Source organism: Culex quinquefasciatus, chromosome 1 (genome assembly GCF_015732765.1).
Source record: "Culex quinquefasciatus strain JHB chromosome 1, VPISU_Cqui_1.0_pri_paternal, whole genome shotgun sequence".
In the NCBI taxonomy this organism is placed as follows: Eukaryota; Metazoa; Arthropoda; class Insecta; order Diptera; family Culicidae; genus Culex; species Culex quinquefasciatus.
Window position 1 is genome coordinate 121,337,492 of NC_051861.1, and position 27,195 is coordinate 121,364,686.

Genomic DNA, 27,195 nt, shown 5'->3' on the forward strand with positions numbered 1-27,195 from the left:
TTTTTTTTTTTTTAATTTACGTTTGTATCTTTATTTTTTTCTGGTCTTTGTTGTTTTGTTTATTGAGATTTCTGTTCTTATCAATTTTATTTATTTTTTTGTGTTTTTTACGTAATTCATTGTTGAGTTCAATTTTTTTAGGTTTTTATTTTTTTTGTTTTTTTTTAATTTTTTCTGTTTGTGTTTGTTTTATTTATTTGTGATTTTTGTTTGTTATCTTTTCTGTGTTTTTTGTTTTGTATTTTTTTCATATTTTTTGTGTGTTGTATTCATGTTTAAATTGTGTATGTGTTTTTTTGTGTTTTCCTTATAAAATCTATTGTTACATTTTTCTGTATTTTTGAATGTTTTACTATGGCATGTACATTTTTCCTGTTTCCTTAGTTATTTTTTATTAGTATGGGTGTGATTGTTTTGCTTTCCTTTTTGTGTTTTATTTCATTGAATCTATTGTTACGTTTTTCTGTCTTATTGTTTTTTTGCATTTTTTAAGTTTTCTGCGTTTTTTATTTTATTTTGTTTTAATTTTTGTATGTGTGGTTTTGTTGTTTTATTTTTTTGTTATTTTTTTGTGATTTTTCTTTATGTGTTTTTATTTATTTTACTGTTTTGTTTTTCTGTCTTTTTGTGTTTTTTTTTTTGTATTTTAGAAAAACTTACTGTTCGTACAAGACGGTATTTGTGTCCGTCCCCTGAATGTTTACTTCTGTACCCATATCGAGAACAATAAACCTTTATTCTGTCTCTTCGCGCGCTGACCACCGTCCGAGACGGTTGGCTCTGCAGTCAACTCAAACGATTGTTTTATTTCTATTCAATTGGAGATTCTACGCGCCTGGACAACAACAACAACACAACGTAGGGAATTCGAAGTCAGCCTCTGGCTGAACACTTACATTCTGCATTTTTCTATTTATTATTTTTTGTATATATTTTTGGTGATTTTTGTTTGTTTTTGTGTATGAATTTTAATTTGTGTGTGTTTCTTGGTTTTTTTTTATTTGTGTATGTGTTTTTTGTTTTGGTTATTTTTTGTGATGATTGGTTGTAGTATTAGGTGTTTTATTTTATTTATTCTATGGTTACGCTTTTCTGTGTTTTTTTTTTGTTTTGTGCGTTTTTTTGCTGTGTTTTTTATGTTTGTATTTTTGTTTTTTTTTCTGCTGTTTCTTGTAGTTGTGTTTTTTTGTGATTTCTGATATAATATTTTATTTGCCTTGCGTGTGTGTTTTTTTCTTAATTTTAATTTTTTTAATTGTGTTTTTATTTTTTTTTTGTTTTCTTATGTTTCCTTCTTTGTTTTGGATAGAGTAAACTTTACAAAATTGTCAAAGCAGGTCAATGTTGAATTGCCCATGTTCGCATAAATGTCCCATATGCAAAAACTTCAAGCTGAGAAAAACGCATTTGAAGTTTGTCCCATACATAAGGCTACGTGTTAAGTTTTAGCGAAAAAACTGGATTTACTCCTGATTTCTAGAACAAAGTACTGGATGTTATAGGCTCTTTTGAAAGAGCACACGATTTTGAACCAAACTGCATCAAAGACTCGAAATTGATAAAAATGCATATGGGACATTTATGCGATCAGGGGCAGTGAAGCTTTGTGATATTGATAATAAAATTCAAGTTCACAGAAGTAGTTGAAATTAAATTCTTTTTTTGTGCCTTTTAACTTGAAAAGGCCTGTCAAAACAGTAAGCAAACTTATTCCTGAAATTCTCCGAAATTTCCTAAACCCACCAAAACTCCCGGCCAAATTAATTATCTCGCGGGGGCAAAACTCACCCGTGACCCCATCAACCACGTGGGCGATTGTCGACACCACTCTGACCAGCGAGAAAGAGAGAGTTTAACGCCCACTAAATTAACAACTTCAACTAAAACGGCAAACAATAACAATCCCTTCCCTTAAACCCTCCACCTTTTCTGGTCCGCCAAGCGAAACAAAGTTGGCGCAGCATCGGTAAACAAATCTAATAAACTAACAACCCCTCCTTGTGTTGCCTACCTTCAGGGGGTGCGAGAGGAGGAAAAGTAAATCAAGTTAGCGCTGATCGGATCAATTATTGAACGCTTTTCACACTTGCCTGCTTTGTTTTTGGTGTGCGGGGGTGGCTTCGGGTTGGGTTGAGCTCTTGAGAGCCTCAACTTTCCGCGTCTTTTTACCTTTTTGACGGTGGTGCGTGGTCGAGGAGGAAGAGGAGAAGGTAGAAGAAAGGGGGTGGGATTGTGTAAACGGAAGAGACCGATTTCCTGCTCGTCCGGTACGGGCTAAGTTTATTAATGGGATCTTAGCCCCGGTGACGGCCGGGAAATTGGAAAATTTTGATGAAGGGAGCCGGGAAGGGAAGGGGGAAATTGGTTGCAATTAGTAAGGGTTAATGTGTCGTCATTTTAAGTGGTTTAAACGACTAGCTTCACAAATAATAACATATAGAAACCCAAAAAAAAATTATAAAAATAACTAAGGAAAAACAGACATAAATCGTAAAACAATTCTATCAAAAATTCATCAAAAACTTCTTAAGGAGGTATTAGACTATGGCACACAAACAAAGCCAAATGTATGCTGACAAACAAAAATTGTGAATTTGAATTTGCCGTGGTGAGTTTCCAATCATTCAAATTGACTGTTAATTTGTGTATTAATGTGTTTATGAAGAAGTTCCATGGCAACCTGACAGTTCAACAAACAAAGTTAAAATACCAAGCGTCTCCATGGAACTCTTAAAACCCACAATTCTTCGATGGAGACGCAAGATCCTTCAAAATCTCTCAACAATCGCTACTGTTACCAGCTTTTAACTACTTTTCCAATTATGTGCCCTTGATTGGCCGGGCCAGCCACACACTGGCCTCTCACCCGGTCTAAACTCAGGGTTCCGGAGCATGCACCTGATGGTGCCAATCAGTGACTACCGTTCCGTGAAACTGGCTAGAAAAAAAGCTGCAAAAAAAACTTTAGTGCTGACAGGAAAATAAAGTTCCTCCTCCCCCTACCCGAAAAAGGGCCTCTGTAAACGACGAAAGGTGGTGGTGGTCAAAGCTGAATGTGGTGATGTCCAGGTGAGGTCCAGGTTCGAAAAACTAGCTCTGGTGGTTCCACTCTGGAAGGTCCTTTTTTGTGGGTTAAGAGGTAACTGGGGCGAGCTTATGGTTGGTACCAAGGTGCATTTAGGGTTTTGCTATAGGGTAATTTTGCAATTCTCAGAAACTTATTTTTTTTTAACAATCGAGGTAGAAAAACAACTTCTGGATCACAAATATTCAAAAATTAAGAAAATAGCTCATTTGAGATTAGCACCAATTCTCTACGATATGAACATTTCTTCATATTTGAATATTTATATTCGTCAATCTGACTGATTTTCGGTGCCTTTCGTTTGTCCAAATAAGTGATTTTGAATTATTTTCCATACAAATTTGGCAGCAGTCCAATGTACATATAAAAATATTTTGTAACATTCCTAAAATCTGTATTTTTGAAGAAATTTTAAACCAATCAATTTGATGCCTTCTCCACAGTTGTAGCCTTGTAGGTATGGATAATGACTACACCAAATAAAAATGATTAACAGAAAAAATTACACAGGAAAAAATCGTGGATTTTTAATGATCACATTTTCCACCTGATTTAAAAAAAAACTATTTCATGATAAATGGCCCCCAAAATAACCATTTCAGAACATTCCAGAATGGGAAAAAAAACTTTGATCGTTTTAGGCTGTTGCTAATATTTCGAAAGTTTTTGTGTCATATCTCTTCAAGATCAGCCCGAAAAATCAAGAGATGAAAATATGTTTTTTTTTTTTTTCAAAATTATGAGTGCAATCAGCAATATACGTTTAAAAATTTTATTTTACTTCTATTATAATCATTTTTAACATGTTAATGATCGATTAATAGTAGTTTATGCAACAAGTTGCAAAAAGAGGATTTTTTCAGCACGAGTCGTACATTTATCCAACGAGGTTCACTGAGTTGGATAAATACGACGAGTGTTGAAAAAATCAAGTTTTGCAACGAGTTCCATACAACATTTTTTGCAATTCCGAAAAACACCCATTGAGTGAAATTTTAAGTCAAATTTTCATGTATTTTTGCAATAAATCGTTTAAATAAAAAAAATGTTGAAAAGTTGTAACCTATCGCTTGTACGTAGTACAATCTCTGGTCACAATGCTTCGCATCATCCTGTCAAACTGAACCGTAGGGACAAGTTAGGATATTGTAATCAACCATTACACTTAAACAACATACAAAACATGGTATCCCTATTCCTAAAACGGTTAGCACGACTCACATCTCTTTGAGCAATTTTCGAAATACGCAAGAACAAAGACTTAAAATTAATAAAAGGGACTTCGTCATTTTGAATCGTCCTCATTTGCCGCTACCGACCAGAGTCCGTTATACATACTCTGGTCAAACGAAGAATTTGTGATCGTTTTGTAATTTAAAGTGCTGTGAATATCTGTTATTTGTACCCAGCATTCCTGTAGCCGGCGAAGTGGTAAATTTAGTTCTTGTATTTTTGAGTCGTGTCTAATTGGTGTCTTAATTGTTAATTGTAGTGTCAGGGAGTTGGTCCCAACCCGCACCATCCAAATTAACCGACAAGGACCGCGCTCTACGCTAAAAGTGGTCGTTTGGTTGGTGGTACAAGGAGGTAACAAAAATGTGGTAAATATCAAAAAACAAAACGTTAAAGCTAGAACAAGTTATTAGAGATGAACTCCTTTCTCAGAACCTCCAAGTTGGCAGAGCGCGCCAACCCGAGAATCTGTTAGAGCGCAATGGCGGAGGCCATCCGGTGAGTTCATTGTTACCACTGTTACACAAAGCACAAGTACTAAAACAAGCCTTAAACACTGTACAGGTTTTTTTTTCTACCAAAGACAAAGACACAAAACCAAAGACACCAAAACCGTTGCTGCGCCAGGCCTGGCCGGAGGAAGATCCTCCGACTTGACTCGACCACCGCGGGATACACTAGAACACACGAACACACACACACACACATGGTTAGGTTAGTTTTAAAACGACGAAAAACAATAAATTAGGACAGTTAAATGCAATAAACATGACTTTTTCCATAACCCAAAGCGACGATCTTTTGTGATTCTTTTTGCCAGGACAGTGCGATTAGCTGAATCGAACCAGGATTGTGAAAGGGTAGGTACAATTCTCCTTCCCCACGTCAAATGTGAGCAGTTGCAGATCTTTACATCTCTCTCTCATCTCCAAGAGTCTCAAGTTCTGGTTTTTATTTAATTTTTAATTAATGAACTAGTGGTGGTAATTGCCCCCTAGTTCGTTATTACAAAGTTTTACTTTTCGAAACAAGTGTTGAAAAGTTTTACTTTTCGAAACAAGTGCTGAAAAGTTAAACTTTTCAGCACTCATTTCAGTGCTGAAAAGTAGAACTTTTCAGCATTTATTTTGAAAAGTGTTGCTATTCGATTCTGTTATTTTTGGTAGGAAAAAGTAGGCCGTTTCATTTCTTCAGAAAGACAGGAAAAGTTGACAGTTTCACAGCGGAATTGCAAAAAAATATTTTCTATTTCAGTTAAGGCCGATGCAAATATTTAAAAAAGTTTTTGTCCCTCGGCCCTGGCCGAGGACAAGGGGGGGGCAAAAAAATAAAAAAATATAAAAAATTACATAACAAGCCATAATTTTCACATTTAAGTGAAAAAAAGTGTTTAAAATGCATTTTACACTAGTTCAGTTGTTTTGCAATCATTAGTTTTCAAAAAATCTAAGATCTGACAAAAACAAAAATTGTATCGAAAAAAAAGATTTTGCATCGAAAATTTTCAAAAAATCTTAAGATTTTTAAATAATCCCAAACATGCTAAATATGATTTTAAACGCAGAAGAATGTATTTTAATTTGATTTCAGCTGGTTGCACTTGAATTTTCATTGAAATTTTGAAGTTTATTGTAAAAATATTTTTTTGCCCCCTGATTTTTCGGGCCAATTTTGAAGAGGGGGTGACAAAAACTTTTAAAAATATTTGTACCAGCCTAAACATTTCTCAAAAAATACTTTTCTTGTCAAAACTTGGACTATTTGAAAGCTATTGATTGCAAATCAACTGTACTTCTTTATAATGCACTTTTTGCACATCTTTTTCACTGAAATTTTTAAATTCTAGCTTGAAATTGCTCTCTTGCCTTGGCCAAAAACTTTGGAAAATATTTGCATCAACCTTATATGTTTTTGAAAAAAGGTCTTAGAAATTTGTATCGTCTCAGTTTTTTTTCAGAAAGGAACCCATATTTGCTAATTTTTGAAAAAAATATCCTCCTAAAACTGAGAAAAATCCTTACTTTCCACTTAGAAAAAAAATACAAGAAAAATAAATTTTCTCAGTCTTGACCACTAATTTTATTGATAACCAATATCTCGGGAACTTAATGTCTGATTTTCAATGTTAAAAAAATTTGTTTTTGGGATTTTTTTAAATTATATAATCAAGAATTAATTTTGAAAAAGGGCTAGTAACACTTTTTCTGACGTTTTGAAATGATGGTCTAAGTTTTTTTCTATTTATTTTTATTTTCGATTTGTGACGTTTAAAGTCGGATCCCCCAGATTATTTTTTTCCATAAAAAAGTGAAATTCTTCAATTAACTTTTTTTTCTGATATTGTGAAAGGTTCTAAAATAGGCAACATTTCACTTATTTTTCACAAAGATACGATCTCCAAAAAAAAAACAATCATGATTTTCCATAAACATTTTAAATTTAATCTAATTGAAATTGAAAGATTTTTTTTATGAAATGCAGCTTTTCCAAATTGCAGCCAGTTTTTAGTTCAGATAAAAATATTTGCTGAATGCTTATGAATATTGCATTGAAATGGATAAAAATGAAATTTTCTAAGTGCTTTTCTATTTGTCTTCATTTTATTCAACTTTATAATAGATTGGTTACTATTAGTCTAGTCTGATTTCAACAACATTTTTTTTTTCAATTTATCGAATGCAATTTTTACAAAAAAATCAAACAAAAAATAATATAATAATATTATATAATAATATTAATATTTAATAATATTAAAAAGGTGTAAAAATGTATAGTTTAGGACCTTTCGAAAAATTACAGTTTATTTTAAGATTGCGAAAAAAATAAATTCCATAGATTGTACATCGATTCTTTGTGATACAACTGATTTTTTCGAATTTCGATTGGAAATTACACAACATTTTCTCAACTATTTGAAAAAATATTTTCAGAACAAGTATGTCCATTAATACTATTTTAAAAAATAAAATAAAAACTAAGTTTAACCTAAAATTAACATAAAAATTGCTTTAGCTAATAATATTTATTTAAAACATGTGGAGTTCTTTTTAAATACAAATTTAGTTTCAAAATTTGATGAAAATTCATTTTTTTTTTTCAAAAAAAAATGAAAAAAAGCAAATGTGGTCTCCTAAAACAAAGAAATGTAATAAATTGTAAAAAATGATCCGTGTTATCGGTGTACGGCGTGGCTGGAACAAAATATTGTAAACCGAGATACCCCATCGGAGAAAGTTGTGTTAACGCCTTGAATCAGAATCTATAAGTATGAAAATATTCTATCGGTGAAAACTAAATATTTCATAATTTTAAGGTTTTGGATTTTTGGTACGAATTTTTAATTGATCTGGCCTTATAGGAGGATCGATCTTTACAAAATATTTTTATAACAAATTTGTAGAGAAATCTCACACTTTTAAAACGCTTTTTGGGCTTTGTAAATCCGTTTTGATTGTCGATAGATGTCCAAAAAAAATATACAAAGCCTAAAAAATATCCCATTTCTTTGAAACAAAAAAAAAGATTTTTTTTTTTGCTGTATTCTTGAAAAAGTAAACCATGTCTTTTCAATGAAAATGGATGCCTCTGGTAATAATTAAGCAATCTCTTATCCAGATTCATCGAAAAAAATAAGGGGAGGACACAAAAACTTTAAATATAAAATTATATTTTCAAATTGGTGGAACCTGAACTATGGAAAACACAACATAAACAATTAGTGAAATAAGTTAAACCTTTTAGGACCTTTTACACGCAACACTTTAAAAATGGATGCGAAAAAATATATTTTCATGATCTAATTGATATTTTGAAAATCCTGTAGCTTGACTGTAACAATGATTAAAGCATTATTTTTACTGACTTTATTCATATTTATAAAGTCAGTAAAAATATCTCATAATGCTTGAATCATTGTGACAGTCATGAACATGTAATTTTTCTCAAAGTGTCGCATCCATTTTTAAAGTGTTTTGATCTCAAAGTTGATTTAAAAAAGGCCAAAAAATGCTGTTTGATTGAAAATATAAAAGAAAAGATATTGACTTTTTCTGAATTGTTCAAAATTTATTTTACAGGCATTTTCTTGAAAATTTTATTTTTTTCTATTCGTATGTTTTCCATTGATTTTTCAGGAGAATTGGAAGAGGGGACAAAAAAATCAAATAAAATTTGAAATGGCCTATCAAGAAGAAAAAAAAAAACTTTGTAAACTTTCAGCAAAAACAATTATATTTATTATTTTTCAAACAAAAGGTAAAAATATTAAACTAAAAGTTTGATAAATAAACTAGATTGCAAAATATGTTGTCTAAAATTACAAAATTGGGAAGAAAATTTAACAGTACAGGAATAGGCAGCTTTTTAGCTGCCAAATTTCACCAATCTTTATTATTCAATGGAAAAATCATTCGAATAACTGTTGGAAATTATTTGTAATAAATCATAGGTTTCAGGCTGACACAAAAATATGTTCAGTTTTTTACATGAAAAATATTTGAAAAATAAAATGCAAAAAAAAACAGAGAAAATAATCGCAAAAATGCAAAAAAAAATCTTTTAAGCACATCCAAAAAATTGTGACGAAAATTTTAACAGTATAGGGTAAGCCAACGGTATCTACAACATTCAAAGTACTGAAATATATTTTCAAGCAACTTAATCTAATTTATTTAAGAAAAACGAATGAAACGATATCTCAATAGGCAGTACTCAACAAGCAAAAACTGACAAATTCCCCTCCCAAAACAGCACTAAAATGCTACTGGTTGATGGAAGTGTGCAACAACTCCTAGCAGTGAAGAAAAATCACCCAACGTGATGGGCAGGTGCGAACCTCGTCCCCATCGAAAAACACCGTCAACCGTCACCGGAGTTGGAACAGAAGGGGATTTTTACACCTGCCAGCCAGCCAGCCAGCAACAACTCAACAGAGGCAACAGTAGCTATTTGCTGCTGCCAAGAGAATGCAACAAGTTGCACCGAAGCTTTGAAATATGGTATTAAATTACAGGAACGGCTTTTGGCTCCAGCAGCAGCAGCAACGTGGTCGTTCGCTCAAGAAACAGATCGTACAATGCAATTTTGCTGGTGGAAAGTGTAATTTTCTCTCTCTCGCGTGCCAGCAAGAAGATGAAGGTCTTGTTGCGTTGAAGACGATACTTCTTTTTTTTCGCTGGAACTTTGTTTGCCGGCAGTTTTGAGCTGCTGACGGGTGCTCTTTTCATAAATTTTGTTGAGATGAGTGATTTTATTGAAATTCTTTGAATAAATATGGTATTTTTTTATCCAACATTAAATTATGACAGGGTTGCCAGATCACCAACCTTCATAACTCATCAACAAAGTTTATCAAACACTGTTCAACGAAGTAGAGTGCGATGAATGCAATTTACGTTTGAATTTGGTACCACTTGTTAAAAAAATTCATCAATTTCACGTAAGTCTAAAAATCTGATGACAGAGTTGCCAGATTTTTAACATTTTTAACAAATTTTCATAATACTACTTGTGGTGGCTTTGCATAACATTTAAATTAAAACTTACGACACATTTTTTTAAAGTTGAATCAATTTTACTAAAGTATCGATATCTTTCAACTGGGTTGCCAGATGTTCAATATTTTTGATTTTTTCTGAAAAAAACACTTTTTAATATTTTATAATGACAGAGTTTTATAATCTTCGACACCCAATTCTTGACACGCTTCAACAATTTCACTTAGGTGCCCATCTCTGACGCCAGTGTTGCCAGATTATAACAAATCTCAATATGTGCTCTTCTTTCTATTTCACAGGAACCTATTTCAATTGCATCATGTTCATGGTGGCCTCCTCGGTAGTGTCCACCATCCTGATCCTGAACTACCACCACCGGAACGCGGACACGCACGAAATGTCGGATTGGGTAATTACTTAATCTAACTCTTCTTAGAAAAAAAAAATAGAGTGGCAATAACACATTTCTCCCCCTAGATTCGCGTGGTCTTCCTAACCTGGCTGCCGTTCCTGCTCCGGATGTCGCTGCCCGGGGACTCGCCCCCGCATCCGTGCCGCCAGAACGTGGACGAAAAGAACAAACAGCTGCAGGAGGTCGAAATGCGAGAACGGTAAGAGAATACTTCAATGATTTGATTTTAATTTTTAACTAATTATTAAAAAAAATACTGCATTTTAAGAGTATTTGGGTCATTCCAGGTCAACTGAGTACACTTTTGGACTCGACCTTCACCGATTTGGACCAAACTTGGAGGGAACGTTTATCTATCAATAGTTAACAGAAATCCCAAGTTTGGTGCTGATTGGACCATCCTTCTATTTTTGGCACCGCCCTCTTTTTTGGCGATTATCTAAAAAACTTTTTTTTTCTTTTAATCATAACTTTGCAACTATTTGAGCAAAAGACTTTCAACAGGTTGCATTTTATAGAAAATTGTCCAAGGAATTCGATAAAAATCAAATTTTAACCCTTAAATGCCCACTAATATTATATTTTATCGTTTTAAGTATAAAAGTTCAGTTTTGACCAATTGCTTGTATTTTTATTTGTTTTATTTTATCAACATCGTGTTCCCCGGACAATTTTAAATAATAATCAATGTAGACTTCAAACTAAAATGAACTATTGACGAGATACAGCGATTTTACTGAAAAAAGTTTGATTTTGCGCAGCACTCGGAAGTTCATGGTGTACTTTTCAACAAAAAGGAATGAATCTCGCATAATTCGGTTTTTGTATGTGAGAAACTTATTTCGGATTTGAATTCATAGGACAGAGCGCAGTGCAAAATCAAACTTTTTTCAGTAAAATCGCTGTATCTCGCCAATAGTTCATTTTAGTTTGCAGTCTATATTGATTATTATGTAAAATTGTCCGGGGAACACGATGGCGATAAAATAAAAAAAATACAAATATAATCAATTGGTCAAAGCTGAATTTTTATACTTAAAACGTTAAAATATAATATTAGTGGGCATTTAAGGATTAAAATTTGATTTTTATCGAATTCCTTGGACAATTTTCTATAAAATGCAACATGTAGAAAGTCTTTTGCTCAAATAGTTGCAAAGTTATGATTAAAAGAAAAAAAAAAGTTTTATAGAAAATCTCCAAAAAAGAGGGCGGTGCCAAAAATAGAGGGATGGTCCAATCAGCACCAAACTTGGGATTGCTGTTAACTATCGATAGATAAACGTTCCCTCCAAGTTTGGTCCAAATCGGTGAAGGTCGTGTCCAAAAGTGTACTCAGTTGACCTGGAATGACCCATTTTTATTTTATTTAAATATATTTTCAGTTTAAAATGTAAATACTGAAATTTCCACTTCACACTTTTTTTCAAAATGGTCAATTTTTCTCACTCACTTTAGGTGTAATAAAAGGGTAATTCTTAACATTTTTTTTTTTTTTGCAAATCGACTTCTATTTGTATTAGTTTATTTGAATTTAATTTGTTCATGCATTCCCTATGTAAAAACTACTTTGCAGAATTATTTCTTTTAATATGATTTGAAAATGTTCGAAAATCTGTATCTTCAGAAGAGATTTTTTGATCGATTTGGTGTCTTCGCCAAAGTTATCTTGAATGGTGCAAATGTAATACTGAAGAAAAGATTTTTTTAAATGATTTTTGTGAAAAATCGAAAACAAAAAAAGGCATTTTAAGTATTTTTTCGAAAAAAAAATCAGTTTTATACATAAAAAAAATTAAGAAAAAGAACGTAGAGAAAACTTACTGCAATTTTCCTTTGTTGGTCAGCTGAAGGAGGTTTTAGACTATGACAAACAAACAAACTCGCACGTTTGCGTGTTTGACAATTTACCAAACTCGCAAATAAAACCAAATGTATGCAGGCTGACGTTGCTGCAAACAAACGCACGCTGCCAAACTGTCAAAAAGCGCAAGTTTGTTAGTTTGGGCTTTAAATTTTGTGAAAAATTAGTTTTTGTCAGTGTCATCTTGTAAGCCCTCATTTTTCAACTCGCAACATCTAAGCAACTATTCGATTTTCAATGATGAAAAATTAAACTTTTGTGAAATTAAAAAAATAATTTCAGAACAAAAACAACTTTCTGAAAGGGATAAAAACACGACAGTTTCAAATGTTGGGATATTTTTTTTATTTAAATGTTAAAAGGAAGAAATTTCACAAATGTTGAGGGCTTATTGAAGGACACTGAGAAAAAACTAATTAAAAACAGAATGAATCTCAAAAAGCTCAATCTAATTGTATAAAAAGGATTTTTTCTCAACTTTGCAAAAATATATTTTAACTGGTAGCCTTCATAAAGTATGTTTACATTACCAAAAATAATATATTTTTTAGAAAAACTCTTTAAAATGCCTACAACTTTAAAACCGTCCACTTTATCAAAAAAATGTGTTAAGTTATTTTCGATTGAAAATTTGTTCGAAACAATATTTCGAAATTTGTTTAACAATAAATTGTTTTTTTTTTTTTTTTTTCAAAAAACCCAATTAACAAAAATCATATCTTTATTCCATCCTAAAATCTTACTTTTAAGTTTCCTAAATTTAAATGAAAAAATACGTTATTTGGGATTTCACATTCTTGTGATAAAAAGTCAAAATAAAAAATCGGGATTTTTACAGTTTCCCTATAATTTTCTGATGCAAAATAGCTTCTTTTGGCATAGGGAATGCCAAACAAAGTTTTACAAAAAAAAAACTAAATTGAAAATCTGAAAAATTCGAATTTCAATAGAACTAGGTACTAAATACACTAATTTTCAAAAAAAATCTGCACTTGATTTTTTTTTTAATTTTACAACATGGATAAAGAACGGGTTTGAAGAGAAGTTTGAAAGGAATTTCACAATATACCACAATTTTGAAAAATGCTCAAGTGTTAAAATGTTTTAAACTTATCACAAAATATTTTTTGTAATAAAAAATGATAAAATATTATCAATTTTTTGTTACAAATGTGATGAAAAGTGTTTTCATAGTTTGCAATTAGAGTGTAAAATAACAAGGAAAATTTTGTGTGTTTTCACAACAATTAAGGTTTTAGCAATAACTTAAAAAAACTTAAATTCTCACAAAATATCGTGTTTTTGTAAATTACTTCATTTTTCATAACTAGAATATTTTATATTATTTTATTAATTTATTTAAAAAAACTAAAATATTGAAAAAGACTTCACGCTGTGGTATTGAAAATAAAAATTGATTACCAATTGAATTATAAATAAAAATTAACGTTGAACAATGCTTCACCCCTGATTTTTTGGGGAAATTCATAAAAGGGAGAAGAAAACTTTATTTTCAAACAACATTAAATTGCCTAATTCTAACAGTTTTTTTATTCACAAAATAACTTTTTTTGATTTTTTTTCATAATTATCAATTTGAACTGCATGTTAAAATTTTTCAAGAATTATCCCATTTTTATAAAACGTCCAAATATTTTTTTTGTTTGTAATCTTCGTACCTATGTCTGAAATTTAGCGTAAATTTATAAATCATTGGAGTTTTTGTAAATATTGTTTATTCAATAAACAACCCAGTCGCGAAATACTCTAACAGAGTTGATTCTGTCAGAATTTCTGCTAGAATGCTGTAGGAATATCCAGCTCTGTAAGAACTATGCTAGAATCCTGCTAGAACGTCGTGACTGAGAAAGCTTTCAAGTCAAAAATCTACTACACGCAGAAAAATAAGGCATATTTGAATCAACAAAACATTTTGTTGATTTGAAAATCAAGATTTTTGTTGAATCAACGCTAAACGTCAAAACAACTTTTTCAAAACAACAAAATATTTTAAAGGAATTTAGAAAATCAAGGTTTGTTTCAATGCAAAATCGGCGTTGATTATATTCAACAAATTTTTTGTTGAAACAGGCTGATTCTTCAAAACATTTTTCTGCGTGTACAACTCTCAAAGCAGAGTGATGGATTTGTTGTCAACCCACAAAAAAATTCTCTGTGTCAAATTTAATACCAAACATTAGACTGACTATTAATGGAATTTGGTACGACATTGAGCCAACAAAAGATTGACAAATAAACAATTTGAGTGTTAAACATATCAACATATTTTTTTATTTTTTTTATTTTTTTTTTTTTTCAACCGGGACTCCTTGAGAAACGACGTTCCGAACGCAGCAACATCGCTGCCGATCATTACCCTCCCAACCAAACTCACTGACTTCATGTCTGCTTCCGCGCGTGTCCTGTTCCGGATTCCGCCAACCGGTTCCAGCACAATTCAATCACACTCTTGATCACACTCACACTTCCACGCCCAAACGTTCACTCTCAACTGTCCACAGCGTAAACATAAACACGCGTCTCTTTTGATTCGCTGTCAAAACCAAGTACACGCTTCAGTAAGGAACAGTCTGTTTCGGGTTATTCTTTACATTATTTTGAAAGACGAAGACCCTACAGATTTATTTAATTTCGTGTTCGGCTAGCGATTACGTGTTCTTATATTGGCAAAAACATTATTGAAATTAATGTCAACGCTAACCAGTTTTGGTCGGATTGGATAATTTGCTCAAAACATATTTCTGAGTAAATTAAGTTTCGTCAAAATCTGAGTGATTTTAGAACAATCTAATCAAAATCAAACTAAAAACTTATTTTTTCCCTCCCCAACAGGTCCTCCAAGTCCCTGCTCGCGAACGTGCTGGACATCGACGACGACTTCCGGTGCAACCACCGGTGCAGCACGCTGCCGCACAATCCGACCTACTACCGAACAATGTACCGTGGGGACGATGGTCCGATGGGCCCGGGCGGCCCTGGCGGTGGCGGCGGAACCGATACCATCGGACGCAGTGGTGGCGGCGGCGGTGGCGTCGGCCTGGGAACGATCAGTGCTGCCAGCGGGGTCGTCGGGGGACGACTGCACGAGACGGTTTCCTCGCACACCTGCCTGAGCTCGTCCGCCGAGTACGAACTGGCGCTGATCCTGAAGGAGCTGCGGTACATCACGGACTCGGTGAGACTTCGGTTAACCTTCCTGTCAAAGTGACAGTTCTAACCTTATTCTCTACCTTTTGACAGCTCCGCAAGGAGGACGAGTCCGGCGAGGTGACCCGGGAGTGGAAGTTTGCCGCGATGGTGGTCGACCGGCTGTGCCTTATCATCTTCACCCTGTTCACGCTGATCGCGACGCTGGCTGTATTATTCTCGGCGCCCAATTTTATATTCTCATAACAACCATCGGCATCAGCAGCATCGTCCTCCTCGTCCTCCACTTCCGCCGCAACAACACCGACAACAACAACCCTCCTTTCCGCAACTACTGCTCCGACAACAACAACAACAACTGCGACTGCAACACAGGGTGACGTCGGCGTCGTCTCGTGGATCCTGCTCGGCGGAACGCTCGCCACCGTTACGGTCGTGCTGGTTGCGGCCCTGGCCACCCTCGCCCTTCTCCTGGCACTGGCCCTGGTCCTGCTCGGCAACGGGACGCTCACGCAACTACTCGCGGTGACTGATTACAAGTTAAGAAAATATGTTCATATTTTCGTAAAGAATTTTAAATTGATTAACGACGCGTAAGGACGGCGCCGCCATCTTGAAAACAAAGGAGGCGCGCGCGCGTGCGCAAAGTGTAAACAAACACGCAGCAATGGAGGGCTAACTAGAGTGACAGGTAAAGATACAAAAGACAGACGGTTTTAACACACAGTTACACGTTACACTCGACGACATCGGAAGAAATACTAAAAAAACATTTTCTCGTCTACTTTTTTAGACTTTTCCTTTTTATATAAGTAAGGGAAGCGTGAAAGTAAACAAAAAAACTAGCGGCGAACGGCGACCGAAACGTAGTGAAAAAAGTTGAATTTTTACCTTTTTAGATGAGTTGACTTACGAGACAGTGTATACTATAAACAAAAGTCGTAGCAAATTACTGAATTACATCCGGTTTCTATTTACAGTGAAACGAACAGAAAATCAAACAAAAACTAAACACACGCTTACTCGCGTGATTGATTGATTGTACATAACTGATAGATTTTATTAGACAAATTAAACACCACACACTCACATTTAACAATCGTCTAATCCCCACTTCTAGCAAAAAAAAAAACAAAAACAAACCATGTTCTGTAAATAATTTTAAACTCACTACTAATCCCCACAAAATAATCCCGTTTCACCTTAAACTTTTCGGTTGGCAACACTGACCCACAAGCGTTCGCCACTTTTATTTTGATTTCGTTCGACCACGAAGCTTCAAAATCGCTCAGATTTCGTCGAGATCGAACTCGCTTCGAAAAATAAGTTTTGAAGCAACTGTCAAATTTTGGGTACATTTTACTCAAAATCCTATAAAAATGAGTAAACATCAAAAAGATTTAAGGCAAAGTAAGCTATTTTTGTTTTGCAAACATAAACAAAGCAGCATCCATTGGCGTACGCAAGCAATGACATAACCTCACCTTTCGGCTTCCTCAGCAAACGTCAAAACAGTGCGAAAGTTCTGCAGGATCTTTTCCGAAAGAAACAGTGGCGTCGATTTGACAACCGCACCACTAAAATGCTTGTACCTAACAATGCTTGAGAATAAACAAACGAGTTTTAATGAGTGAGCTTGAATTAACCAAAAAATTTAGCACGCAATGTAAACAAAAACAAACACGTTTTGTTTGGTTGACTATTCTGTGCGCTGTCCCGAAGTTTGGTTGAATTTGGTTGCCGGAGTCCCGAGTTATAATTACAAATGTTTACGGTAGTCGGGCTTGTACGTGTGTCAAACGCGTTCTGACCTGAAATTCCTTTGGTCAGTTGTAGCACTTACAGCAATTTTCAGGGTGAGTCAAGACGGCACGACAAGTTTGAACCTTCTTTCATGTGAAAAGTTACAACAATGCACATAGTTTTTTTCCGTTTTTTTAATATCTCAGGATTGAAATCGAATTTTGGAGATCGGAGAAGGTCAAAAGATGAGGCATTGCGAGCTGCACAAAATGTCGTTCTTAACTCAATTTGGCCCAAAATGCACGTGCGACAAGATACTCATTTCTAGGTAGGCTAAGTCTTGAGAAAATCTGAGTCATTTTGGATGTGCGTGTAGAGAAATTTACCTAAATCATAACAGTTTTTTCAAACCCCAGTTTTGAGTAAATTTGAGTTCGACCTAATTTTGAGTGATTTTGGAGGCGGGTGAAATGTTACTTAATTTAGCGTAAAACTTACGCTATCCTAACCAAAATTTAAAAAAAGAAGAAAAAGTCGCATCAAACTTATTGAAAACAAACAAAAACAAAACACACACATTAGTTAATCAAACGTATTACAGTTTTATATCTTAGCAACTTTTTATACTCTAAAACTATAGAAAAACAAATCAAAGCTAGAAAAAAAATTAGTTCAGTGAAAAGCAAAACTATACCCAAAAAATGGACAAAATAACGTAATCGGAGGACGCCACAGAAAACCCTCTACCGGCTGGCGCAATTAACGCGTCACGTCAGCGCCTGACAGCTGTCATATATGGTAGCGAGTAGTGACAGCAGCGCGGCGTGTCGTGAAACATTTGTACGTAACGCAACCACATGTTGACATTGTTTACAAACAAAACGAAACTAATAGGGCAGAGAAAAATAAAACACATTTTGTTTTTCAATGAATCCGTAAATTTATTATTAGATAAAACTTAAAATCAAATTTTCAAACATGATTTACAATATTTGACATTATTTTCCTGTCGATAGTTTACAGCACTGTTTTGGGTAACGCCCCCTTGAAAAAAAATATAGAAACGAAAAGTTATCCACTTTAACGATCCCCGAGTCTTTTGTGATCTCTGTTCCAAGTTTCTGCTCATAAATTTTGGCCGAAAAATGCTCAAATTTAGTAAATTACTGAAATTTTTAGAAAAAAAAAATTATTTGAAAAATAAATAAAATTTTGATGTCCATAACTAATTTAAAAAAAATACGTTTCAAATATTTTTAAAATAATACATTTTTAAGCTGCTTCTTTAATTATCAAAAAAAAAGAAAAATGAAATGAATTCATAAATGATTTTAAATTTGGCTTCATTTGGTATCCATAAAATAGTTTTTTTATTGTTTTATTATTTTCATTGTAATTTTGTTATTGAAAATCAAATTTTTTAAGCTATTTTTTATTTATTAACATTCTTGAAATTTTGAAAAAATGAGGTTTTCTGGTTTTCTATTTTCTTAAATCATTTTTATTTAGTCTTCAATTTTTACTAAAAATCAAAATTTTTAAGCTTTTTTTATTTAGTCAAAAAAAAGAGTGATTTTGTTCTCTGCGTTCATTTGATTTTTATTCAATTAATTTTGTTTTATTTAGAATTGATTCAAGATTTTTAGTTTGGCATCATTTAACATGCAAAAAATATGTTTAAAATAATTTAAAAAAAACTATTTATTTTTTATCTAAAATTTTTATTAAAAATCAAATTTTTAAGCTATTTTTTTTTATTTTGTATTTTTTTTTTAAATAAGGTCCTCTGCGTTCATTTGTTGAAAAAAAAAACAAAAAAAATATTTTTTAATAAAAATTTAAGATTAGTTTTTTTATTATTTTAAACTTATTTTTTCATGTTAAATTCATTCATGATGCCAAATTTTAAATCTTGAATTAATTGTAAATAAAGCAAAATTTAACTGAATAAAAATCATTTTTGTTATACTTAGAAAAAATTCAAAATTTAAAATTTGGCTTCATTAGGCATGCAAAAAACATGTTAAAAATGATATCAATTTTTTTTATTTAATGAAAAAATCTAAATTTTAAGCGTTTTTTTATTTACTAAAACATTTGAAGTTTAAAAAATAATTCTGTGCGTTTATTTGTTTTCCATTCATAATATGTTGTTTTACTTAAAATTCATTGAAATTTTGAAATTCGACTTCATTCGGAATCACAAAAATATTTTTAAAATAATATATTTTTTTAGCAATTTTTTATTCATTAAGAAGTTTAGAAAAGTGAGGTTCTCTTCTTTTTTTTATTCAAATAATTTTGTTTTACTAAGAATTCATTCATGATATTAAAGTTGGCTTCATTTGGCATTCAACAAATATTTTTTAAATATTTTTTCTTCATTTTAATTTTTTTATTAAAAACTTTTTTTAAAAACTTAATTATTATTTTTTTTATTAAAAACCTCATAGCCTTCGAATCTCTGCATTAATTATTGTTTTTTTTAGAAAAATGAGGTTTTCTGCGTTTATTTTTTTTTTGTTCATTTAATTTTTTTTAACTTGAAGTTCGTTCAAGATTTTTTATTTGGCTTCATGTGGCATCCAATAAATATGTTTGAAATTTGTTTATTATTTTTTTATCTATTATTATTATTGAGTTTAGAAAAATTAAGCTATTTTTTTATCATCACCATTTTTGAAATTTGAGGAACATGAGGTTCTCTGCGTTTATTTTATTTTATTCATTTAGTTTTGTTTTACTCAAAATTCATTAAAGATTTAAAATTTGGCTTCATAAACATAAAAATAATAATTACAAACTGAAAAAAAAGTTTTTGAAAAATACGAGATTATATGAGCATTATATTGCTAATTTTTTACAGGATACTCCGCTAAAAAAATGACAAACGACACGATTTTTAGAAGAATTTATACAATTTTTAAATATTAGCTGAAATACACAGTGTATGAAATATTTTTCACTAAGAAAAATTCATTTAAAGATGTTTTTTTGTGCTACTTCAATTTTATTTAAACTATTGAAATTAAAAAAAAACATGTTCTCTGCGTTTATTTGATAAATTATTATTCCTTGATTTTGTTGTACTAAAATCCATTCAAGATTTGAATTTGAACAAAGAAGTTTTTATGAAAACCGTGAAATTTTAAAACAAAAACATTTTCAAATAAAAAATCCATTCAAAACTTTTTTTGTTTTTGATTTTTTTTTTTTTTCAAAAAATAAATAACATTTTAAAGAGATGAAGTCCGTTGAAAATGTTACATTAAGCTACAACGCATTTTTCATGTAATTTGAGTAATTTTTCATGACATTGAACATTAATTAATGATCCTGTGATGTTCAACAAACTTGGAACTATAAATATTTCGTTAGGGCGTAACACAAAATTATGAATATTTCAAGTAAGTCTGAATACAGATTAAAATTTTTACTAACACTTCTTTCTATATACCATTTCTTTACATTAAGAAATTATGATTTTAGAAAAATTACTTTTAAAAATATTAAACAAACGATTTATACTTTTGATTTAGTTCTTACCTGTTGAGAATATACAACAAAACAAGTCAAACAGCATTTCAAAATCCTTTGCCAAAAATCAAAAACAACAGTTCAAACCCCAAAAAGGACAGAGAAACTATAGCTTCTCACTGCAAACAAAGAAAAACACGACATCAAACCAAAAAAAACACCATGCAATACAAAAACAGAGCAAAAATGTCAAAGCGAAATACGTATCAAAATACATGTCACGTCACACATACACACGCTAAACTCGAAAACACTCAAACGTTCAATAACTGCCATTCGATACTGCGAAGAGTGCACGAAAAAAAAGAGAGAGAAAAAAAAATACATGAAAGTGACGCAAAAAGGTGAGTTGAAAAACAAAACTAACATCACGTTGTTCGATGAAAAAGAGAGAAAACACAAAAATGCTGTGATAAAAAGTATTTTCGTATTTATTACCCAAACAGAGAGAAAAAAGTGGTGGTTGGGGTGAAAATTGCGGAAAAAAACCCGTTGTTATTCAAAAAGAAAATTAAAATATAAACTTTATAATAAAGAACTCACTAACACAGGCGCGCACGAGCGTGCGCGCGCTCGTCACAGAAGGCCCTATGAGTACGTCAAACTGACAGCGAGCGCGCACGCTCGCGCGCACCAACACAGATAAACACAGCCGCAGTTGAATAACCAAAACAATACACGCTAAACGAGGTCAGCGCGCGCCCGCGCGCTCTAAAATGACGTGTAAATAAAGCTACAAAATCAAAGTGTTATTTTTATACACACACACACGCGCGCATACTAAGCCGGGGTGTGAAAAATGGTAGGCGACGACGCCGCCTACTACTGTTGAGAATCAAAACCTTCATTGGAGCTAATAATCACACACACACTAACTCATAATTCTGATATTTAGTGAAAGCAGTTAGGCAGTAGTGTGCGAGAGAGAGAGAGAGACGAGGTAGTTGGAGTGAAAGAGAGAGAGAGTGAGTACGAGAGCGTGGTGCGATTAGTGACACTTCGAGCGACAAGACACTAATTCACGTTTTTTTTACCTAAGGTTAGGCTAATATGATATTTACTAAATTCATAGTGAACAAAAAAGTGGCTAAAGCGAAAACGAGACAGCGCTACACGAGAAGCAAACACGTTGTTATACAAATACAAGCAAATCAGCGAGAGCAGGTAAGCAAATGCAAACAAACACAGACATTTGTGGTACATTCGTTTAATTCCATCGAGAAAACAATAGATCACAAATAAGCTCGCACAGTTTAAACAAAACATTCAGTTTGAGTCTGTTTCGTTGCGCGCTTGTCAGTAACACACACACACCAATGTTTTGACAGTTCTCCCCCCAACACACACTCACACAGTGACAGTTTCAAGCCCATTTGCGTTTTCCGCAAGTCATTTGTAAGCCACCCAGCTCATCAAATGCTGTTGTTAGGTTAGGTTAGGTTAAAATCGAAAAGGTCATCAACAAAACAAAAAAGGTAAACAAACAAAAACACGCGCATATTACCACTACTACTACAACTACTACGAACACTACTAACTACTATTTACTACTACTACTAACTACTACCACTAATTACTAGTTTAACAAAACACGTTATTACGTTTGTAGTGAGCAGCGCAGCGCAAGCAAGCGAACACAATTACACGAAAATCGTCTTCCTGAGAAAAATAAACAAACACACAAATACACACACAGTGAGCGGCGGCAGTGACAGTACGTTCACTAACACACCGACATTACGCTAAACTTTTCGAAACATAGTGCAAAAGAAAACCGCGATTAGATGGCTTTATCAGGTTAGGAAGTTGAACAACGGTTGCATGAACGGTTTTTGTTACGTTTTTTTGTTGTTTCGGTTTTGTTTTTAGAAACTCGTTCTTCTGCGCGTCAATTAGCGACATTAGTTCTCCAATTTTATCACCACATTGTTAGACCTGTATAGTTGAATCGTGATTTTTATCAAATTTAATTGTAATTAAAACGAAACGAGACAAGAGTAAAGCAAGAATATCTAAACAAAAGTTTAACACACAAAAATGTAAACAAAGCTGACGGCTTGGCAATCGCAGCAGGCCGACACACTCTCAGCGTACACGTTGCGAATCAATACTGGTGATATTACTAGCGAGTTTTTAAGGCGACTCACACTTACACACTCTCATTCTAGCCTTTAAGCAGCGCCAAACGCTAAACCGCATACATTTACTCGAGTAACAGTAACACACAAACACGCAGACAAAACTGTGCTCCCTCTGCTAGAACGAGACGGAAACGGTAGCACCACTACATAGAAAAACAGAACGCAAACAAATACCACTCACACAGTGAAGCAGCAAACAAAAACAGTACTAGTCAAATAAACAACAGAAACACTAACTACTTACTATATCGTTGAACAAAAACAAACTATACTTCTATAAACAAGTAATATTTGCACACACACACACACTCTTAACTTAAAAAAACAATAACACGTTTCGGTAGAACTCTAATCTGAGCAGGCTTTGCGCTTTATCACACGCACACACACATTTAAATCGTTTAAACGTCACTTTTCATTTGCGATGCGTCCACACCAATACACACACACACGTAAACTGTTATACTCGTCGATGGTGCCAAATGGAATTGCTTTCAACACTTCACTCACACCAACACACTCACACATTTGTTGCTTCCGGATACACACGCACACATGCAAATACACCAAACACACGCGGAAACTTTCTTACTAAAGCAGTTATTCAAATAAAGAAGAAAAAAACATGAAGTAAACAACACTTTAGACAATATCAATTAAAGGCAGGCTATTCATCCTTTTTCCTACGAAACAGTGCGAAATACTTAATAAAAATTTAAACAAAACAAAAAAAAACTAGCGAAACATGCAGTTTAGATTAATTCAATCGTTGAAATAAAAATTAACAAAACAAAAACACGGAAAAATGCAACTTGTTTATTCCACCTAGGGGAAGATAAAACTGTTATAGGTATTTACTAGGCATAAAGCTCGTTTTATACAAAAACAAAGGAAAAAAGTAAACAAAATAACCTTTAAAAAAAAAGAAGAATCACACACACACACACACTACTACGATCGTTCAATTTTTAAACATGCAGACGAAATCAGTTTTGATTTTCTTCTCGCAAAACTTTTGGCAGCCAACATGATTTCACACACACACTAACACACAACCACACGAACGAGTTAGTTAACTTAAATCAATTGTAGGTTGCGAGAGGGGAAAAACACACACACACTCAAATAATCAATTCAAGTAAATTTGACTAATAAAGAAAAAAAAATCAAGCAAGCAAAAAAAACGTACTAAAAAATATCTAAAGTAAACACAATTTAAACCCGCAAGAGTACAGTCATTATCGACTTCAAATATGGTTTGCAGTAAACACTTGAACGCAAAAATGATTGAAAATTGAACGATTAGACGAAAAAAAGTGGTTAAGAAACGAAACTCGTAGATTGAAAAACCGTTACTAGAACTGGGAGCGAAGCGCGTAGAGAAGAAGAACATGCGGCAAACGAAATAGAAAGAAGAAGAAAAAATGATGAAGAAAAAAAAACTCAAAATTATGATAATAAAATTCAATCATTACATTTAAAAATGTTCAAGAATGGTTGTAAAGAATTTGTTAAAAAAATAATAAAAATGATTATTTAAAAGTTTGGGTCTGTCACTTGAATCTTCGAAAACCCCTATTTTAAACACCTAAAATCCTAAACTATATGGAATTTGGTTAGTTTTTGGGACGGTAACGATAATATTATCGTTTTTGATCCACAACTATAAAAATCATTTAAAAAGGTAGAAATTGGAAAAAAATCGTTTTTTTTAAGCCAAAATTTACAAAAATGGTTTGATAAAATGACAATTTGGCATGGATTTTTTTTGCAATTTTATGTTTGCATTGGTTTTTATATCGATGATGTGTTCAGTACAAAAAGAAAATCTCCCGAAAACTTATTAAATTTGGCATTAGCTTCTATCAAATGTTACCATTTTTGATTGGATTGTAGCAAAGAAAAAATAGATTATTTTTAACTAAAAACCTTCAAAATTCTCAATATTGTGAACAAAATATTTTAAAACGATGATTTTTTTATAGTTTTCCGCAGCGATGTTAATTTGACACAAAATCACAAAATGACATATTTTGATTATTACTTGATATTCATCAGAAAGCAGTTTTTTTTAAACTTCATTTTATTCTGGCAGCTGTCCATAAAAAATGCTATGCTATGCTATGCTATGCTATGAAAATATTCAAAAAGCAGTTTCTTGAAAAGGATTATATTGACCGATGTTGTGACTTTGACAAAAACCAAATTTAGTGCGTTTTCAAATAGGAACACAATTGCACTTTTTAGAAAACTGGATACCAGATTCCTTGAAAAAAAAATTGACAAAAAAAATCTTAGCGCAATTTTGTTGAAAATTTTTCCTCTTGTGTTTTTATGAATGAATGAATGAATGAAATAAACCTTTTACTAATGCTGCAAATGCAAAATTTATTATTTTCTTTTATTTGATAATATGACGTAAGTGCCATTTAAAGGCAAACTACTTGAAACGTATCGTATAAAGTTCATCAAATTATCTTCTTTGCAAAAATGTATGAAATCATTTTTTTTTATAAAATTTCAACTTTTGCCTTGCTGTTATGGTCTTGTTAGGGTGGTTCACGATTAGGGTGATTTTGAAAATCTAACTTTTTAGGTTTTTTTTGTCTTCTAGAAAGTTTTTGATCTTGCCAATCCAAGCAACTTTGTCAAAGACACCAAAATTTTATCTCGTAATCTACGCCTTCTACGACCAAATTTATAGAAAGCATCTGAGTAAACCCTAAAAAAACAGTTTTTTGAACGTGGCAATTCAGGGTTAAGTTTTAGAGAAAAGTGATTTTGGGGGCACTTTTAGAGCTCTAAAAAACAAACATTTTAATTTTTTAAAGTCAATTTGGACATAAGGGTCAAAAGTTACAGCCATTTTAATGTAAAAAAGATGCAAATTTAAAACTCAAATATCTCGAAAAGGCGAAAGCCAATTTTTTTTCTCAGGGGTATTTTTCTTTAAACTCGAGATATCTTCATTTGAATAAGTCTAATTTTCAAGGGAAAACCATATGGGACCACCCTAACGAAATTGGAAAACTGTCCAAATATATGTTTTTTCATGTAATTTTGCCCTCAGAATTGTGCTAAAGTGTCGAAAAAACTATTTCTGGTCATATTTTGGGTTTCCATATAAAATTATTATATAAACCCAAAATGTGACCAAAATCCGATTTTTTTAACTAAGGTTTTTTTTCTTTTTAGTGTTACTTACGTTTTATCGTTAAATAAGTGAAAACCATAAATTTTACATTTTAGTAAAGTATGCAAAAGATTTGAGCACAAAAAATAATCGCAACAGCTGATACAAATAATAAAAATTAATTTTCATGAGGATTTTTTATAATATATATTTTTGTCTTACTAAAATTTACTCATTCTTGAACGACGAGACAGCCTACTTTTCTGTACTAAAAATAACAGAATAGAATAGTAACCCTTTTCACTGAAATGGGTGCTGAAAAGTTGTAATTTTCAGCACCTGTTAGGAAAAATTATACTTTTCAACATTTTTTTAAGATTTTAGGATTCATTGACTCAATGCAAGGACATTTGTCCTATAATTCTGTTCAAAGAATGTTTTTTCGGAATTGCAAAAAAGTTGTATGGAACTCGTTGTGAAACTTGAAACGTACGACTCGTGCTGAAGAAATCGACTTTTTGCAATTTGTTGCATCAACTACTATTTCATAAGGAAAATGCGATCAGTAAAAAATACTACAAGATTATGCTATTCTTTATTTTTTCACTGATTTGTAAGGAGAAATTCTCAAAAATTCTCAGCGTATTTTTTTGAAACTTTATCATGGTTTCAATGAAAATTGAAAACTTTCTGAATTATTATAAAAAAATTACTATGATTTGACGTGAAATACAGATTGATTTATACTTATTTTTGAATAGTTTAGATCAAAATTTAAAATTTTCTCTCAACAACAAGAGCTACACATTTTTTTTGGTTTTTCCATGTAGTGGGAAGTTGTTCCTGATGCAAAATCTATAAAATTTTTGTTGTTTTTTGTTTTTTTTTTTTTCTTAAAATTGCATTGACGAACTAAATAGTCGTTGCGAAAAATCTCACACATGTTTCAGTCAAATCAAAAATGCAAAATGTAATCCCTATTCAGAAGCTTATCTTAATGAAAAAACAACAAATTCGCAATATCTTGTAGAACATGCGCAACCATTAATAATTTAATTTTCGACCAACCACTCTTTTCTTACAGGATCTTTAGTGGCATTGCATGCAAGCGGGCTTCGCCAAAGCCGAACCTACTCCATGGCTTTCTACCAGCCTTGAACCTACTCGGTAAATGGAGAAAAAAGGGACAACTGTCAGATAACAGGGAATTTCACTGAAATCTGGGTAAAATTTATTCAAGTTTTGTTGAATTTTGAGTAAACTCAACTCAAATCTGACAGATGCCCGATTTACTCATGTCTGAGTTGGTTCGATTTTGACCACAAAAAAAACTAATTGATTTCAAGTGTGCGTGTAGCACAGTATAACACCTTCCACGCAAGTG

At 32.5% G+C, this 27,195-nt stretch overlaps 1 protein-coding gene and 1 long non-coding RNA gene across 2 annotated transcripts in view; both read left to right on the forward strand.

Moving 5' to 3' along the window:
• The window catches only part of LOC6051581 (neuronal acetylcholine receptor subunit alpha-7), a 388,913-nt gene extending 370,665 nt beyond the window's left edge, over nucleotides 1-18,248 (forward strand). Inside the window, exons 9-12 of the mRNA XM_038249413.1 lie at nucleotides 10,113-10,222; nucleotides 10,291-10,424; nucleotides 14,943-15,285; nucleotides 15,351-18,248. Coding sequence (XP_038105341.1) covers nucleotides 10,113-10,222; nucleotides 10,291-10,424; nucleotides 14,943-15,285; nucleotides 15,351-15,503 — 740 coding nt within the window. The 3' untranslated portion in view covers nucleotides 15,504-18,248. The remainder of the gene's footprint in view (nucleotides 1-10,112; nucleotides 10,223-10,290; nucleotides 10,425-14,942; nucleotides 15,286-15,350) is intronic.
• Nucleotides 4,639-5,316, forward strand: LOC119765479. Its single transcript, XR_005276760.1, has 3 exons — nucleotides 4,639-4,686; nucleotides 4,751-4,816; nucleotides 4,883-5,316. It is a non-coding gene; the product is annotated as an uncharacterized LOC119765479 (long non-coding RNA).
• Nucleotides 18,249-27,195: the final 8,947 nt, after the last annotated feature.